Here is a 17,500-nt window from a genome sequence, read left to right as displayed (position 1 = left end):
GAGCGAGGAGATGAAGTCATTTGTTAGGCATCCGAAAACATCCAAGGGCGTTACAGAGATTTACAACTGGAGGTTGTTCTTTACAGATCCAAACAAAGCGTTCAAGTAGATGGACGCAACAGTCTGCTGTGATATTTATACGTAAACATAAAGAGTTACTGTCTATTACGAGGTATAAGTATGAGTAGTTACAGATATAAGTACCTCTCCCTTCCTCACACTGACACACTTCTTCTCCCAGTGAAGTATTGTAGCGTTAGTGCTTAAGAAAAGGTCGCTAGCTTGGGGGGGGGGGGGGGGAGCCGGGACATGAAGTCATTCGTTAAGACGACGCATCAGATGTTCTCGGGGCTCGAACCTGCGGGTCTCTGATTAAAGAGCGCCGCGGTCACGTGACCACGCCGGGCGCACTCTCTCTTCTATGAAGAAAGAGGAAAATAAAGCACCAGCGTTCCTTTGTGTGGCTGTGAGGAGGCGGCGTGTGATAAAGGACCCTCTTAAAGGCTGCCACACTAATCTACCCTCTAATCACTCCATCACACCCCTATTCCCGCCAGACAATGGACTCTCCCTGGCCTCCCGAGGGGCTGACAGCGGATCCTACAGGAGATACAGGAGCCTCTATCTGAGCACCGTGGAGGATCTCTGAGGGGCCGCGGCCCCTTTTGTTCTTCCACGTCCCCGGAGAGCAGGAGGCCAAATTAGAGGTGTCACCCCCCCAGAGAGGAGGGCTGACGGCCGGACCCCCCCCTATCGGTGGAGGCCATCTGATCGGGTCTGGACGGTGATCGCAGCTCATCCATCATCCTCTCAGACGGGACCCGGTGGCTGGTTGGATATCAGGTAAACGTCACCTGGTGGTTGCCACAGGAAGCGGTGCCACATTCAGGGACGTCGGTAAAAACAAACACAAGCTGCTCATGATGTTTAATAAATACGTAGAATAGTAAGATCTGAAGACTTTTGTTCCCTTGCAGGAAATCTAAAACACTGATTTTACCGACCTGATGAAACAGGAAGCGGTTCTCTTTGTGGCGGTGCAACCTTGGTGGAGCGCCACGACTTTAAAGACTCGCCGGCTTCCAGGCGGCCCGCTGCCGGTAAACAGCGCCCAACATCACAAACACGCCACGCAGACGGCGGCGGTTGCCTCCACAAGGTCGCCGTTGATGAGGCAAGGACGGCGAAGGGCAGGCCCAGGGGAGCGGGACACGGGACCGGATCAAATAAACCACCCCAGAAGAAGAGGGGGGCTGAAGAGGAGCCGATTTATCTGATAAGAGTTCTGGGTAATTAATTAGAAACTCAATTATCCAAACCTTACTTCAGCACTCGCGACTCATTAGCGGGTACAAGAGCCTCGCCCTCGCTCGCCACGGCGACCACGGAGAGGCAGGATGTGAGGGGGGGACGAGGCCCTGAGGTCACCGCCGGGACGCTTTGTCCACACACACACACACACACACACACACACACACACACACACACACACACACACACACACACACACACACACACACACACACACACACACACACACACACACACACACACTGGGTGTGCGTGGAACAACAAAGCGACCGCGGGGACACTTCCAGCGCTTGGAGCGGGCAGAACGGCGAGCGTTAGCGCTCCGTGGAGACCGCCGCACCGCGTAATGAGCTACAGAGCCTCTTTGATTGACGCCTGTGTTCCTGGTTTATTTATTTCTCAAACTAAAAAGGGAGCGCCCCCCGACCCCCCCTCCCAACCCCCCCCTCCAAAAAACCTCATTTCCAGGGGTTAGTGTGCATGACAAAAATGTCATCATGGCCAAAATGGCTCCGAGCGGCGGTGACAACCTTTCCCAGGGAGATGATATTTTTCCAATCCGGCGGAAGGCGGGTCGCGGCGCCCTCGTTAAAGCCTTGATAGCAGGTCTTTAATATTCACCGTCTTAATTAGGGCCGCAGTTAATTTCATTAAATTCTTTGGCTGCTAAATGAAGCAGATTATGAGACATCTTTTATTGCGGAGCGTGAAATTACAGCCTGCCCGCCGCCAATGGCGGGGGGGCGCGACTAATGAATTACAGGGTAAATAACACCCGAATTAACCATCCAATTTAACTCCTCGCCGAGCGCCCGGCGCCGAGGGGGGACGAGTAGACTTGTCAAAACCACCCAGCCCCGCGCTCGTCTGAGACCCCGCGAGAGGCAATTACAGGCTGCACGCTAATCAGCCACTCGCAGGAAGCGGAGGACGGCGTCCCAGGCCTTGAGACGCCGTCTAGAGCGGGAGGGCGACCTCTGGGGGGTCAGCGGATCCGAGGCAGCTCCACAGCACCAAACCACCAACGAAGAAGAAGAAAACGCTACTTGGTTCCTAGAATCCCGTCACAGTTTACGGAAACATGTAAGTTGACATAGGATCTAGCTCATTGTGACCCCTGAACTTGATCCGGGATCAGGACTCGTCCCCCTCCATTTAAGAGGGTTAGAACTTGGTTCCTGGTGGATCCAGGCCTCGAGGACGTGGACTTGGAGGTAACAAGATTCTACGGTCTAATGAGGACCTGAACCCATCCAGCGTCCTCATCCTCCCAGTGAAGCGCGTGTCAACCTTCACATGAAGGTTTACAGGAGGAGGAGGTCTTCCTCGCCGCTGCGCCCCTGTCCCAGCGGCGGCAGCGGAGGAAATTAATTTGTCAGATTGTTGTCTTCAGAGCGTGCGGTTGTGGCGAGCGTGTCTCGGCGGTAATTAGCAGCTAACGAGCGGCGTGGAGCAGCTGTCGAGGAGCCCCGCGCCGTCAACAGCCTCTGTAAACACGCCGGACGCGTCCGGGACGCCGACCAATAACACGCCACCGTCGCAGCACTTCCTCTGTGGTTTCATGTGTGGAGGCGGGAGGCCTCAACGGCGCCACACGTGTTTCCTGTCTTTGTTCCCGTCGGTACGACGATGGGCGATGAAGAGGACGATAATGAAGAGGAGGATGAAGATGGAGATGATGAGGAGGATGATGATGACGAAGGGGAGGATGAAGATGGAGACGATGAGGGGGATGATGAAGATGAGGACAGTAAAGAGGATGATGATGAGGAGGAGGAGGTGATGCGGCTGACTGGCCCCGCCCACACACACGTTAACATGGTGGTTATGCGAGCGACATGTTCAGTTTGTGGTAATAGAGTCAGAGTGGAAGAACGCCCCGTTCCCATTACAGCCCGCCATCTCTCTCTCTGTGTGTGTGTGTGTGTGTGTGTGTGTGTGTGTGTGTGTGTGGTTTTAATGAGCTGACTCTCTTCACGAAGGCGTTTCTGCTCTTCAACAAAAGGCGAAGTGAACCGGCGTCACCTCGAGTGGTCTCGAGTCTCTCTAATGAGATCACACACACACACACACACACACACACACACACACACACACACTCACACACTCACACACACACACACACACACACACACACTCAGGTAGGAGAACAAACAGAAGCAGCAGCGAGTCGCTACATTTAAATGGTGGAAAAAAGTCGTTTAACTTCACCACTTTAACTCACTGAAGTGTTCACACGTCTCACAGTAACCCATGGTAACACACGGTAACCACGGTAACGGCGGAAGGAGAAACCGCAAATCCCTCTGGCAGGTGTCGGACCCCCGTCAAGTCATCGGCCCCCCAGGACACATGTTAGACCCCCCCAGACCTGACTTTAACACTGCAGTCAAACTGACGTCATGTGACCTCGTTCATCGCCACGGTTACCAAAACACTTTACTGGCAACCAGCTGTTTGAGCGGACTCCCAAGCATCAATGATGCTGCATCACCAGCTGGAGCAAAACTACCTGCATCACCACACATCACATGACCCCCAATCAGAGCTGTGATTGGTTCATTAGCAGATTACAGACACAAGAGGCCCAGATTAGAGCTCACTAATTGCCTGGTTTGCTTGTGTGGAGAAACCCCCCCCCCCATCTCATCTTTGAGAGGGATGAAGAGGGGGAACAGAGGGAAACTCCCCTCCTGGTCCTAATGGTCTGGACCCGGGAGAGTCAAGACAGGAAGTCTTACCTGTTTGATGGGGATGGCCCGCCCGCTGCCGATGCTGTCTGCCCGGGCCTCCAGGCCTTTCTTGTCCTTGTCCGGCTCGCTGGCCTTCCTCGACTGCGGACCAGAACACACACACCGTTATTACCCACAAGGCCATGGGAGCGATGCCACATACTGGTATCCAATGAGGGCTCACGGTGAAGAGGTTGGAGCGGCGCTTGGACTGCTTCCTGACGGGCGTGGGCGTGTTGGTGGTCTGCGGGATGTCGATGCGGAGCTCCTTCTGGCTGGTGGACGGCGTGGACGGCACGGACGACGAGTAGTCGCTCAGGCTGCCGCCGCCGCCACCGCCGTTGCTCGTCTGGGAGGACAGAGCAGAGCAACGGGTCACTTCCTGTAAGGCAGAGCAACCACAACCTGAGGCTCGGGAAGGGGTGGAGCTAAACAGGAGTCTGGGGGGGCAGCGTGGAGGCGTGACCTCTGACCTGGCTGATGTGGACGGCAGACACTTGGGCGGCGCAGACCGACGAGTGACTCGGCGAGTTGGGCAGCGACTTGCACGGCCCGATGGACAGCTGCTGCTTCTTCCTGGTCGCCACGATCTTCTGGGCCACTGAAACACACAGGTCACATGATCGACACGTTACTTCCTGTCTGGGACCACAGAGCAGTGTTATGAGTCATGAAGGTTTCCTGGAGTCCCCCCCCCCGTGTCTCTGCCCTTGGCGCGGCCCGAGTCACCCGGAGGTAAATGTTTACGAGCGTGTGGTCGTTAACGCGCGTTAACGAGCTCCAATTAAAACGCGGCGTGGTGATGAGCAGGAGAGCCGCGTGTTTACTGGGATGGAGATAATGGAGTCACTAAAGGAGCCGCCGCCGCGGAGCGCCTCGTTATCCACACATACATGTCTCACATACATGTGGCCGTGCTACCTGTCGCCCCGCTGCCTGTCGCCCTGCGCCCGCCAGGCTGTATATTACCTTAAGTGTTAAGAACAGTTATGATAAGGCCGCGCTAAATATTTAAACTGCTCGCTTAATGCAATTTAACTTTATCCATCAATCTCGTTCTGCTCTGAGGAGCCGCCACGGCCTTCTAATGGGAACGCTCCCCTCGGATCAGATTTATGACGGGGCTGCACCGGGGGGTGAGACGGGGGACGGGGGTGAGACGGGGAGCTGACTCTGCAGAGTCAGAGATTCACGGCCGCGGGTCCAGGTCTCCTCTAGTCCTCCTTCTGGGGGTGGAAGAGCAGCAAGGACGCCGTGACCTTGACCTCTGACCTTCATCACCATCATCACAGCAGACTGTTACTGGAGACGAGTCAGCAGCTCAAGTTCACCGCTCATCTCTGAACTCCTCAAGACTACCTCCAAATACTCCTCAGTACTTCTAAATACTCCTCAGTACTTCTAAATACTCCTCAGTACTTCCAAATACTCCTCAGTACTTCTAAATACTCCTCAGTACTTCTCCAGAGTCTACATGAGGTGAGCCTGTGACTTGAAGCTGTGATTAGAGGAGAAACGCGTCTCTGATGTCATCATCCCCCACGGAGATGTGACATCTCAGCGAGGGATGGTTCTGTGGTCGGAACACGGTGCGGCGAGACTTCAATCACTAGTGGATCACTAGTGGATCACGAGTGGATCCGGATGAGTGGATAGATGAACGGTTCATCTCTGGAGGACAAACGGGACGGCCACGCGGCGAGGCGGCGAGGAAACAGGAAGCTGTCGGCATCAATAAGACACAAGAGATATTAATATAAATATCAGGAGAGCGGTCATCTGGGCTCGTTAGCGGGCGCTAACGAAGCGGCCTGCATCTGCACCCTGACATCCCCGCGTGTGTGTGTGTGGCTGTAATTAAGCTAATTAAATTAGCGCTCTGATGGACGAGGGAGCGCGGCGCTGTCACCCCCCCCCCCCCCATCCCTCACCCAGAGGTCACCCCCCCCCCCCCCCCCCCCCCGCCCCGCCCCGCCCAGGCTTCACTCCCCATTACAGCAAATTACATGTTAAACACACACACACACACACACAGATAAAGGACCAGTTGTATTAGTTGCTGACACACTGAGATTTAGATTTATATTACATTAAATTCTTATCAATTATTTATTATTTAGTTGTAAAATAACTAATAATATTGATAAGTGGATAAAAGGAATATTAATAATGTTTTAAGTGATTAATATTGTATCACTTGTATTGTCTTTTACAAGTAAATTATTTTTTGGTCCAGTTCTGTCTCTTTTTGTGACATAAAACGTATAATAACTAATAATAATAATAATTTAAAGTACGCCAGAAAACAACTCATTGATAAGCAGATTAAAATAATATATACTCGATGTTTTAATCGCTTAATATTGTGTCATTTAAAAGAGTAAATATATAATATCTGACTGTTGGAACAAAATGTCCAGTTGTTAAATTATTATTATTATTATTATACAACTAAAAGAACGCATTGATAAGTGGATTAAAATAATATGAAATGGATGTTTTAATTGCTTCATATAGTCTCATTTATTTGTCTTTTATTTGAGTTTTTTGACTAAATATTATCATCATTATTATTATGTGAATGAATTAATCAAGAAAATGATCATCAGATTGATTCATGGTGAAAATAATAATAATAATAATAATGTCTTGAAAAATAAACATCAGTCTCTTTTGATGAAGTGCTGCACTTGAACGCCACACGGTAAGACCCCCCCCCCCCCCTAAAACACAGAAGTTGCCACGACGACGACGAGCCGGCCAATTATTTTGAACACTAAATGTTGTGGTCAGTGAAGCGTCGTCCTCCGTCTCTCTCATTGTGCAGCCGCTGTAACTCATCACACACACACACACACACACACACACACACACACACACACACACACACACACACACACACACACACACACACACACACACACACACACACCAATCATGTCACATTAGTGCGAATCAGCGTTTCTTCACCGGGAGCCTCTGCGGCTTGTCTCTGATTATGAAGCTGAATATGAGTAGATGTAATTAAAGCCCCGCCCCCTCCGCCGCTGCCATCAATACAGGAAGGTCACGGAGGTTTGGGTGTGCGATCAATACACACACACACACACACACTCCTTCATGAATAGGGATTGTCCACGGAGTGAATGTGTTGCAGGCGATGTTTGAATGTTGGAGCAGAAGAAGAGATGATATCAGATTCACCAATCAGACGCCTTCACAGGGATTTCAGTCACTAACTACTCAGGATGAATCCTGATCTGGAGACAAGTCTCACTTCCCGGGCCAGGACTCCTGACACCAAGATTCAGGACTCCTGACGCCATGATCCAGGACTCCTGACGCCATGATCCAGGACTCCTGACGCCATGATCCAGGACTCCTGACGCCATGATTCAGGACTCCTGACGCCATGATTCAGGACTCCTGACGCCATGATCCAGGACTCCTGACGCCATGATCCAGGACTCCTGACGCCATGATCCAGGACTCCTGACGCCATGATCCAGGACTCCTGACGCCATGATTCAGGACTCCTGACGCCATGATCCAGGACTCCTGACGCCATGATTCAGGACTCCTGACGCCATGATCCAGGACTCCTGACGCCATGATTCAGGACTCCTGACGCCATGATCCAGGACTCCTGACGCCATGATTCAGGACTCCTGACGCCATGATCCAGGACTCCTGACGCCATGATTCAGGACTCCTGACGCCATGATCCAGGACTCCTGACGCCGTGATTCAGGACTCCTGACGCCATGATTCAGGACTCCTGACACCGTGATCCAGGACTCCTGACGCCATGATTCAGGACTCCTGACGCCATGATTCAGGACTCCTGACGCCATGATTCAGGACTCCTGACGCCATGATCCAGGACTCCTGACGCCATGATCCAGGACTTCAGGAGATATTATTAACATGTATCTGTTATTCAGGAAGTTTCAAAGTAAAATGTATCTGTGTATCTTTATTTACTAGGTTGCTGTGTGTGTGTGTGTGTGTGTGTGTGTGTGTGTGTGTGTGTGTGTGTGTGTGTGTGTGTGAGGCTGCGGTGCTTCTGACCAATTAGAGGAAGGCGAGTGTTTTAAGTGGCTGAAGGCCGAGAGCCGGGCGCCGTCGTTACTGAAGTCCTCGCTGCAAATTAAGGTCACGCTAAGAAGTAATTAAACAGTGTGTGTGTGTGTGTGTGTGTACTCGACCAAACCAGTCTCACACACACACACACAATATCTCTGTCACACACAGATACTGTAGATACACACCGTCAGATACACACCATGAAACATTACAGCAATGCAAACAGAAGCCCAAGCAACCACACACACACACACACACACACACACACAGACACACACACACACACACACACAGACACACACACACACACACACAGACACACACACACAGACACACACCGCTGCAGGCAGCTGTCGTGTTTTGGCGTGGACAGAAAACATTAAACTCATCGTTCTGCTGGATGATTAAAAAACTGATTAATTTGGGATAATGACGAGCAAAATACAAGGAGACAGTGTCAGAGACAATAACACACACACACACACTCACAATAACACACACACACACTCACAATAACACACACACACTCACAATAACACACACACACACACACTCACAATAACACACACTCGCAATAACACACAGTGGAATAATTAAGAAGATAATAAGGCAGCGTTTAGTGTGAAAGCTTCCTCCTGAGCCAACACACACACACACACTATCTCTCTCTCTCTCTCTCTCTCTCTCTCTCACACACTCACACACACACACACTTACAAAGTTCATGATCTACTGCCAGAATCAAACTGAGCTTCTTCATTCATGTTTCCAGGATCAGTTTCTCTTCTTCTCCTTCCTCTTCTTCTTCTCCTTCTTCTCCTACTTCCTCTTCTCCTTTTTTTTTTATCTTCCTCTTCTTCTTCTCCTCCTTCTATCATCTTCCTCTTCTTCTCCTTCTCCTTTTTTTATCTTCCTCTTCTCCTCCTTCTCCTTTTATCATCTTCCTCTCCTCCTCCTCCTCCTTCTTCCTCTTCTCCTTTTTTATATTCCTCTTTTTCTCCTCCTTCTTCATCTTCCTCTTCTTGTGATAAAATAAAACTTGAACTCTGACCTCCCCTTCTTCTTTTGCTGTGGAATGTGTTGCTGTTGTGCGACTGAGCCACCTGAATTACCTGCCTGTTCCTGCACTGCCCCCCTCAGGACAACCACAGCAGTGACACGTCTCCATGTCGAGCCTCACACATCCGCCACTGAAAGTAGTCCCCACAGAGCCACCAGACTCCTTTAAGAAAACGGTACATTTAGTGGCTCGACCTGCAGTTTGTTGTGAACTGACCCTTTGAAACAGCAAAGTCCGACAGGCTTTCTGAGTCCTTGAACGCGTCGTAGCCAGATGCACAATCGGGCTGATTTAAATCTCTCATTCCTCTTCTCCGTGTCACATGATGATATTAAAAGAGAACTGCAGATAAAACACGGAGCCGTGAAGGAGCCGGACGTGAAGCGGTCTCGCCCGCTAATTAACGGCCGAGTTCAGGTTGTCTGCTGCTCTGGAATTACGAGCCGTTAACCCGCCGCTTCATTAGCCGCCGCCGCCGTGTCAGAGAGGAGCCTCGAGGACTCTCGGACCGGCAGCCGAGGTCTCCTTCTGATCCTGGATCGGTTGATCAGAGGATGTTCACCTTTGACCCCGAACGTTCTCTGAAGACTTTCAGTCAGACCAGACCTTTATTTAAATGAGCTCCGTTCCTCTAATCAGCATTTAAATGTGTTCGTTGGAAGTCGATGCTCCACTCTGAATACATCAAATGTTTATTTTAATTAAAAATATGGTTTAAAAATAATTATTATTATGTACGTAGTTATAATTCTTGACAGAATAAACACCAAATATTTCAATATAACGGCTGATTCTATTAAAATTCGATATGTGCAATCTTAAGATGTGACATCTTAATGAATATTTGTAGAAATGACTTTAAATGGGGACTGAGAGAACAGGAAGTCCAGCATCCTGGACAGGAAGTCCAGGACCCTGAGGGAGTCTATCTGATGTACTGTGGGAGTCTGAAGAAGTTCCCTGTAAACTTTGAGGAGGATGAAGGTCGGACCTGTTGTGACCTAACGAGTCCTGGTCAGCGAGGACCTTGAGGACTCCGGACCCCCCCTCCCCCCTCCTCTAATGTCTGATTCTTTTATTAATCCCGTCGGGAATGGGCCCCCCTCCTTCCTCCCCTCGCTATGATAAAACTTAACTGCTGTTCGGTTTGAGCTAAATAGCTGAGCGGGTCCATTTCAGCCTTAATTGACGAGTGATTAAGAGACCGAATGGCGGTGGGGGGAGCGGGGCGGGTGACCTTCCCAGAGGACCGGACCTCCTGACGGCGGACTCTTACCGTCCTGGAAGACCCGCTCCACGTTGAGGCCGTAGGTGGCGCAGGTCTCGTAGTAGGTGCAGCGTTTGAGGTCGTTGGACAGCTTCCTGGCGCGGCCGTCGTCGATGACGCGGGGGTTGGCGGAGCTGATGGCATCTGAGGGGGGAGGGACACGGGGTATTAGTCACATGACCATCACATGACATGTTTATGTATGTGTTCAGTGAAGGAAAGGAGGCACACTGGGAAACAGTGATACGCTGGCGCCGCCTGCTGGTGAACTAGTGCTAATGGTACTCACGCTGAGGTAGGTGTGTGTGTGTCACACACCTCAATATATCTATATCTATCAATCAATCAATCAATCAATGAAGCTGCTGGTTGATATTAACATATCAAAATGTAAAGACTTAAATATTTAAAGGGACAGGACTCCATGACATGGTCTCTCTAGTGACTTTAAAATCAGTTGTGTAGCTCATAATTATAATAATCTTATTTATTATTATTATAATTAATAATTATAATAATTACTGCCTCCATCCTCCAGTGTGTTGTGAACCAACCCTTTAAATAATAATAATACAAATGTATCATTGTTCTTGTTCTTATTATCTATGCTCCGACCAGGAAACCAGGAAGTTGTGATGACAAGAAGCGTCCACCGGGGGGCAGCGGTGCCTCAGACATGGCCTGCCTTCAGAGCAGTGTGTGTGTGTGTGTGTGCGTGTGTGTGTGTGTACCTTGCGTGCCCACCAGCACCAGCGGCAGCTCGGCGGCGTTCCTGTAGTTGGCGAGGCGGCTGAAGTAGTGGTAGACCGTCTGGAAGCTGATCTCGTCCTCCAGACTGAAGACGAAGATCACGGCGTCCACCCACAGGGCGAACTGGGGAGGGACAGGCGGCTTAAAACCAGCTTTATTTACATGGAGTCTGGTGGGACACGGGACCTGGTCGACAAGGAGCTGGAGGAACACTCCTGAATTATTCAGAAACGCTCCACTTCTCTGTCTCCACCCGACTGACCCACTTTCATCTCCGTGGTGGTCTTCTTCTTCTTCATCATCATGACTATCACCACCATCACCATCATCATCATCATCACTATCACCACCACCACCATCATCATCATCATCACCACCACCTGAGACATCTCTGAAGACAATGTTTTATGTTGTTCACGAGGTTTTTAAGGTGGACTGGAAGAGATGCTTTTCTACTGAGATGATGAACTTTCAGACTTGTTGGTTTAATCTTCACTACGACTCCAACACAGTAAACTAAATAAAGTTGTTGTATATTCGAGGTGGATCCAGAGCCAGGTGGATCCAGATCCAGGTGGATCCAGATCCAGGTGGATCTAGGTGTGGTGTGGGTGCAGTACTCACCTGAGCCTCTGGGGGGCCTCCCTCGTCCCTGATGAGCAGCAGGTGACTCTGCCCGTCCACCACGATCTCCTTCTTGAAGCGACCGCCTGCAGGATACAAGAGACGGCGTCACTGATTGGTTCCCACCGGCTGCTCAGCTGATCAGTGAGCTGATCACTGATCACTGATCACTGATCACTGATCACTGATCACTGATCGATGAGGTTAAAGACGACGACATTAAATGAGAGGATGATGATCGGAATGATTTAAAGTGTGAGGGGGAGGAGCTAACAGAGGAACAGTGTTAATGTGAAAGACACACACACACACACACACACACACACACACACACACACACACACACACACACACCCAAACACACACACACACACACCCACACCCACACACACACACACACACACACACACACACACACACACACACACACACACACACACACACACACACACAGCTGAGTCTTGTCTCTCTTTGGCTCTAAAAACACATTTGAGTTATTGTTATTATTAATAATAATAGGTAGTGTATACGGTTTCTATAATAATAATAATTATAATAATAATAAAAACATCACATGTCCAGTTTTACTCGACCTTTAAGCAGCTGGAGAGTTTGTTTGTGGGAACAGTCCGACAGGAAGTGGACCCAACTAAAAATACAAGTCCGGACGGTATTTGGGGAGCAACACGCACACGCACACGCACACGCACACACACACACACACACACACACACACACACACACACACACACACACACACACACACACAGAGCGGAGCCCTCTGGATGCGTCACAGAGGCAGAAAAACATTTTCCACCATTTGGGAAAAGGAAGTTCACACATTCATCACAAAGACTGTCTGTATATAAATATATCACTTTATAATAAATCAGACTTTGTTTAGACGTTTATATTATATTATTATAATATAAACATCTGAAAAAGGCCTTTTTAAATTAGTTAAATCAGTCTAGAATATCAACTAAACTAACTTTATTTTTTATTATTTCTATTTTACTACTGACCAGTGTTGCATTTGTGTATTTTTTTTAATTATGTATTTATTTGTATTATTTTTAATGTCTACATATAGTTTCTTTCTTAATTGGTTCATGTTGACTACAAAGTAATAATAACTACTAATAATAATAATAAATACAAACATCAGAAAAACAGCCAGAACATCACTGAAACTGACATTTAAATATAACATAATAAAGGTGTTTATTCACATGAGTCGTCTCTGTGTTTCTATATTTCTATATTATAATTCTCTCCATGATATTTCTACGTGAACAGAAGGTTTTCATGCACGTGACTACACTAGGACATGGAGCTACGTGTCGGGTTCAGCAGCAGACCTCCTCTCCACCGCGCGGCAGCAGCGCCTCCTGTTATCCAGCTGCTGCTGCTCCACGGCGGAGGAGATGTGGAGCTGAGCCCAGAGAGGCGTGAGAATCAGAGGATGATGAAGAGGATGAAGAGGAGGAGGACAGAGAGGATAGTTACCTGCGTCGACGTCAGCTAGTTACAACAGAAGCCCAGAAGAAGAAGAAGAAGAAGAAGAAGAAAGAAAGCAGCCACAGTTAATAACATGCAGTGGAACCTCCGAGCCCAGAGGACGACGTCATCATGACATCATCACGACGTCATCACACAGAGAGGAAGCAAGAGACGCTCACAGCAGACACACACACACATCCTGTCTCCTTCATCGCCACTGTGACATCACCACACGTTTGGTTAGCGCGTTTCCTCTGACATCCTTCATCTGCGTAACCATGACAACAGCTAGGCGAACTGTTAAGACTCTCTAAATGTTTCTCAGCCTCCGCTTCTTCTTCTTCTTCTACTCTGTTTAACGGGAGACTCCAGACAGCGCCACCTCCTGACCAGACTAATAACGGTCATCCTGGTAAGTTCGGTTCTCGTTTCCACGGAGACAAGAAGCCGATGTGAGTCCTGGCTGCGAGTGTGAAGCCTCAGTCAGCAGCATTAGTCCTGGTGGTTCCCCAGACCTCTAATGGACTCCATCTGCTGCTCCAACACCCTTTATATAGGAGGCGGGGGGGCGGGGGTAGTCCAGGTCCCGGCTGATCCACTTCCACAGCAGAGCCCAGATTTACAGACCGAGCTGTGGTTCCACTACGTTAGTGCTTTAAATGACTTTTTATCGTCGTGTGGTAACGCGGTAGAACTCTTAGCGGCGGTGCGTTCAAGGACACTCTGGAGGCCGGAGTGTGAAGTAGAGCTGCAGCAATCCATCTCAGTGGGATGTTAGAGAAGCCGTCAGGGTTTAGAGGTTCACAGCAGCCACGGTTTAGAAACATATAAACAGATTTGTTTCAGACATTAAATTGACCAGTCGCTTCATCTCTAATTTCCCGAGTGTCCTTGAACGCAGCACACAGTGGAGGCTGGAGGAGCAGCAGGTTTGGAGACAGAGAGACAGGGAGCAAGGGGGGGCCCGCTGTGGTCCAGCAGAGTCCTGCAGCCACGAATACTTCTGGTCGGTGGCTTTGTGGCGCTGCGGTCCCAATCAATCGCCATGGCAACGCCTATTTTTAGACCCCAGGAATTTCAAAACAAAACACATCAGCTTCTCCTTTACTTCCTGCCGCTTACGCAACCATTTCAAAGAGGGTTGTTTTTTTTATATAACCGGAGTCGCCGGCGTCCTCGGTGCCAAGTCGTCAGATCAAAGCTTTGGTTGGGGGGGCGGGCTCAGATCTGGTATGTGGGGCGGTGAGCCGGGCCGTGGCGAGCCGGGCCGCGGCGTGTTGCTGCTGGCAGCGGCGGCGTGTAATTAAGGGCCGAGCGCTGGAAGCAGAGTGCCGGGCATCGAGCTGTCCGAGCTCAGAGGCCTTCTTAAAGGAGCCACAGCTTCCTGTCTGCTTCCTCTGGGTGGAGGAAGTGGAGGAAGCGGAGGAAGCGGGTCTCTGGATGCGTGCCGGCGAGCTGGCAGAGCAGCAGCTTTAATATTGGATGATGGAATATGGCTTCTTATTTGTTCATGAAAGATTAAAGGGCTCAGACGAGGAACCGCGCTCTCACGGCTCCGTTCAATCCCCGAGATTTAAAAAGGATCACTCCAGTTTATTACAACTCGGAGAGGATTGTGTTTTTATTCCTGATAAACAAACCTAAAATCTAAAACCAGAAGCATCCCGTAAACCAGCAGGAACACGTTCGGTTCACTTTCTCCCCGATGGAGGCGTTATGCTGAGCTCATTTCCTCATGCCACAGTGAAGCTAACAGATCTTTATTTAAAGTGAAGGATGTCAGAGGAGCCTGAAGAGGCGAACTAGAGGACTCTGGAGGGTCAGGGTCGCTGCGGGGTCTCCAGGACCCAGGTCCCCAGGACCAAATAAAAACCACAGCCCTCTTACCTTCGGGTGACTCCTCCTGGACGTAGGTCCCCGTCAGGTACCTGTGGACCAGCGCCGACTTACCACTGGCCAGGTTACCCACAATGCCCTGGGGGGGGATCAGACAACATCAGAGGAATGAGCAGATCTATTTCTTTTAATCATCTCGTGTGTAAATATTGATAATATTTCTACATGAATGCTTCGACTTTAAGGGAACAAAAACAAAAATAATCCATATTTTCGTTTTTCCTCGAATGAACTTGAACTCACCACTTTGAGCTCCGGCACGGTCCGACTCAGCGTCCACTCCTGACTGTTCACGAACGCATCTGCAAGACAAACACACCTGTGGTTTACCGGGGGACGTGATCCGGATCAGCGGGGTAGACCAGAGACCAGAACCATTAGACAGTTACAGTGTGTGTGTGTGTGTGGGAGGAGGATCAGCAACGACCCCTCCTTTCCCATGATCCCTGGGCCTCGGGTCTTTGAACGCAGCACACATACTCAGTAGAGCTGGTTATTAATGTGACCCAGATGAGGAGTCTGGTCTCACTTTTACAAACCTTCTGTTTCCACATGAACGTGTCTTTAAGACCTGTTCCAAGACCACTACACCCTGCTGGAGGACCCTGCTGGAGGACCCCGCTGGTCTCAGCCACACGGCCTCTGAGTTAAGTAGGCCAGTGGACCAGGTCCACTTAGAGCCTCAGTCCCTTTTTACTTATTCATCATCAGCAATCTGTGTCTCTCCACCAGAGAGAGAGAGAAGCTGCTAAAAGCCTCCAAGGCGACGACGTTAAAGACATTAAACCTTTAAAACCCGGAAATATAAATCTTCATTCTGTAAGTAATCAATGAAACATAAAAGCCTCCCTTGAAAGATGCTATATGCATACCATATAACACAAGCAAGCTGTTGTGTTTGCGTTGCTAGGATACGGAAGCAGCTAGGAAGTGAGGGGTCACCCCTTCACAGTAAAAGCCCGTGCTCCGTCTTCGGTATCTGGCTGGAAAGAATCCAGAACGGAGCGTTCTGATTGGCCGGCAGGGACACACAGAGGGGCACGTTGTTGAGGTTTCTACAAACGCCAGCTTGTGTGCCGGTGAAGCGCCGGCCCTCTGTGCCAGGCAGGATGTTGATCCAGCTGCTTCCTGTTTCTCAGCGAGCGAGCCACCAACAGGAAGGGAACTCTCCGCCAGGTGAACGACTGAACCACCATGACGAGCTAACGAGCTAACGCAGTTCATCTGAGGCACCGGGAGGTCGGAGGTCACGTATTGAACACGTTGTTTACTTCCTGTGGTCGTGTTGACAGGAAACAGCTGATGCAGCAGTCTGTAATAACACATTATACTTCTATCATAAAACTACATGTGCTGAGTCAGCGAGGGAAAGTCCCCATCAGATGTGATGAAACATCTGGGAACACACACACACACACACACACACACACACACACACACACACACACACACACACACACACACACACACACACACACACACACACACACACACACACACACACACACACACACACATCTGGTCTTAAAGAGAGAGAGGAAACCTTCATCCAGGTGATTTCATAACATCGGCATCAACACGAGAATCACACACATCACAGAGGAGAAGGAGAGGAGGAGGGTAAGACAGGAGGACAGACAGATGGAGGGAGACAGACGCATGGAGGAAAAAACAAAGAAATGAGAGCGAGAGTCATGGGAGTGAAAACAGGAGGAACAAGAGGAGGAGGAAGGAGAAGGAGGAGGAGGAGGAGGAGAAGGACGTTTAAGGATGTGGGAAAGTTAAACATGGACATGATTTAAACTGCATTAAACACCAAAGACTTCATATCTCTTTATAAAACCCTACATCTGAAAGAACCCTGTGGACCCGGCACCGGGACCCACTGAAAGACCACAAAGACCTGAGCTCACTGAGCTCAGAGTGTTTACGTGAAGCAGCTGGAGGAACAAACACGGTCCTCGAACACAACACCTCGGTGGACGGAGCCACGTCACCCGGAGGGCCCGAGGAGCGGAGGACCAAAAGGACCCGAGGAGCCGAGGACCTAGAGACCCGAGGAGCGGAGGAACCGAGGAGCGGAGGAGGGACAGGAAGTGGGGGATAAAAATAAGCCGGGGATGAAAGCCAGGACGGCCTCCGCTCTGACTTTCGTTTCCTCGCCAGCATCTTAAATTCCCACGTTCCCCTCTGAGCCTAAACATGTCAGAGACTCTACAGAGAGGACGGTGTTCTCTGGTCGCCATGGATATGAAAACACAAAGAATATGT

General features: G+C 49.8%; 1 protein-coding gene across 1 annotated transcript in view; it reads right to left on the bottom strand.

Moving 5' to 3' along the window:
• Positions 1–17,500, bottom strand: part of LOC311010035 (arf-GAP with GTPase, ANK repeat and PH domain-containing protein 1-like) — a 43,087-nt gene that overhangs the window by 20,308 nt on the left and 5,279 nt on the right. Inside the window, exons 2-9 of the mRNA XM_084004515.1 lie at positions 15,473–15,531; positions 15,221–15,308; positions 11,831–11,916; positions 11,188–11,329; positions 10,466–10,600; positions 4,517–4,644; positions 4,228–4,392; positions 4,053–4,145 (exon numbers count right to left, since the gene is read on the bottom strand). Of these exons, the coding sequence (XP_083860641.1) occupies positions 4,053–4,145; positions 4,228–4,392; positions 4,517–4,644; positions 10,466–10,600; positions 11,188–11,329; positions 11,831–11,916; positions 15,221–15,308; positions 15,473–15,531 (896 nt within the window). The remainder of the gene's footprint in view (positions 1–4,052; positions 4,146–4,227; positions 4,393–4,516; positions 4,645–10,465; positions 10,601–11,187; positions 11,330–11,830; positions 11,917–15,220; positions 15,309–15,472; positions 15,532–17,500) is intronic.

This window comes from Eutrigla gurnardus (assembly GCF_963514095.1).
Source record: "Eutrigla gurnardus genome assembly, chromosome: 24".
NCBI classification, from domain to species: Eukaryota; Metazoa; Chordata; class Actinopteri; order Perciformes; family Triglidae; genus Eutrigla; species Eutrigla gurnardus.
This window is presented reverse-complemented; position numbering and strand designations above follow the sequence as displayed.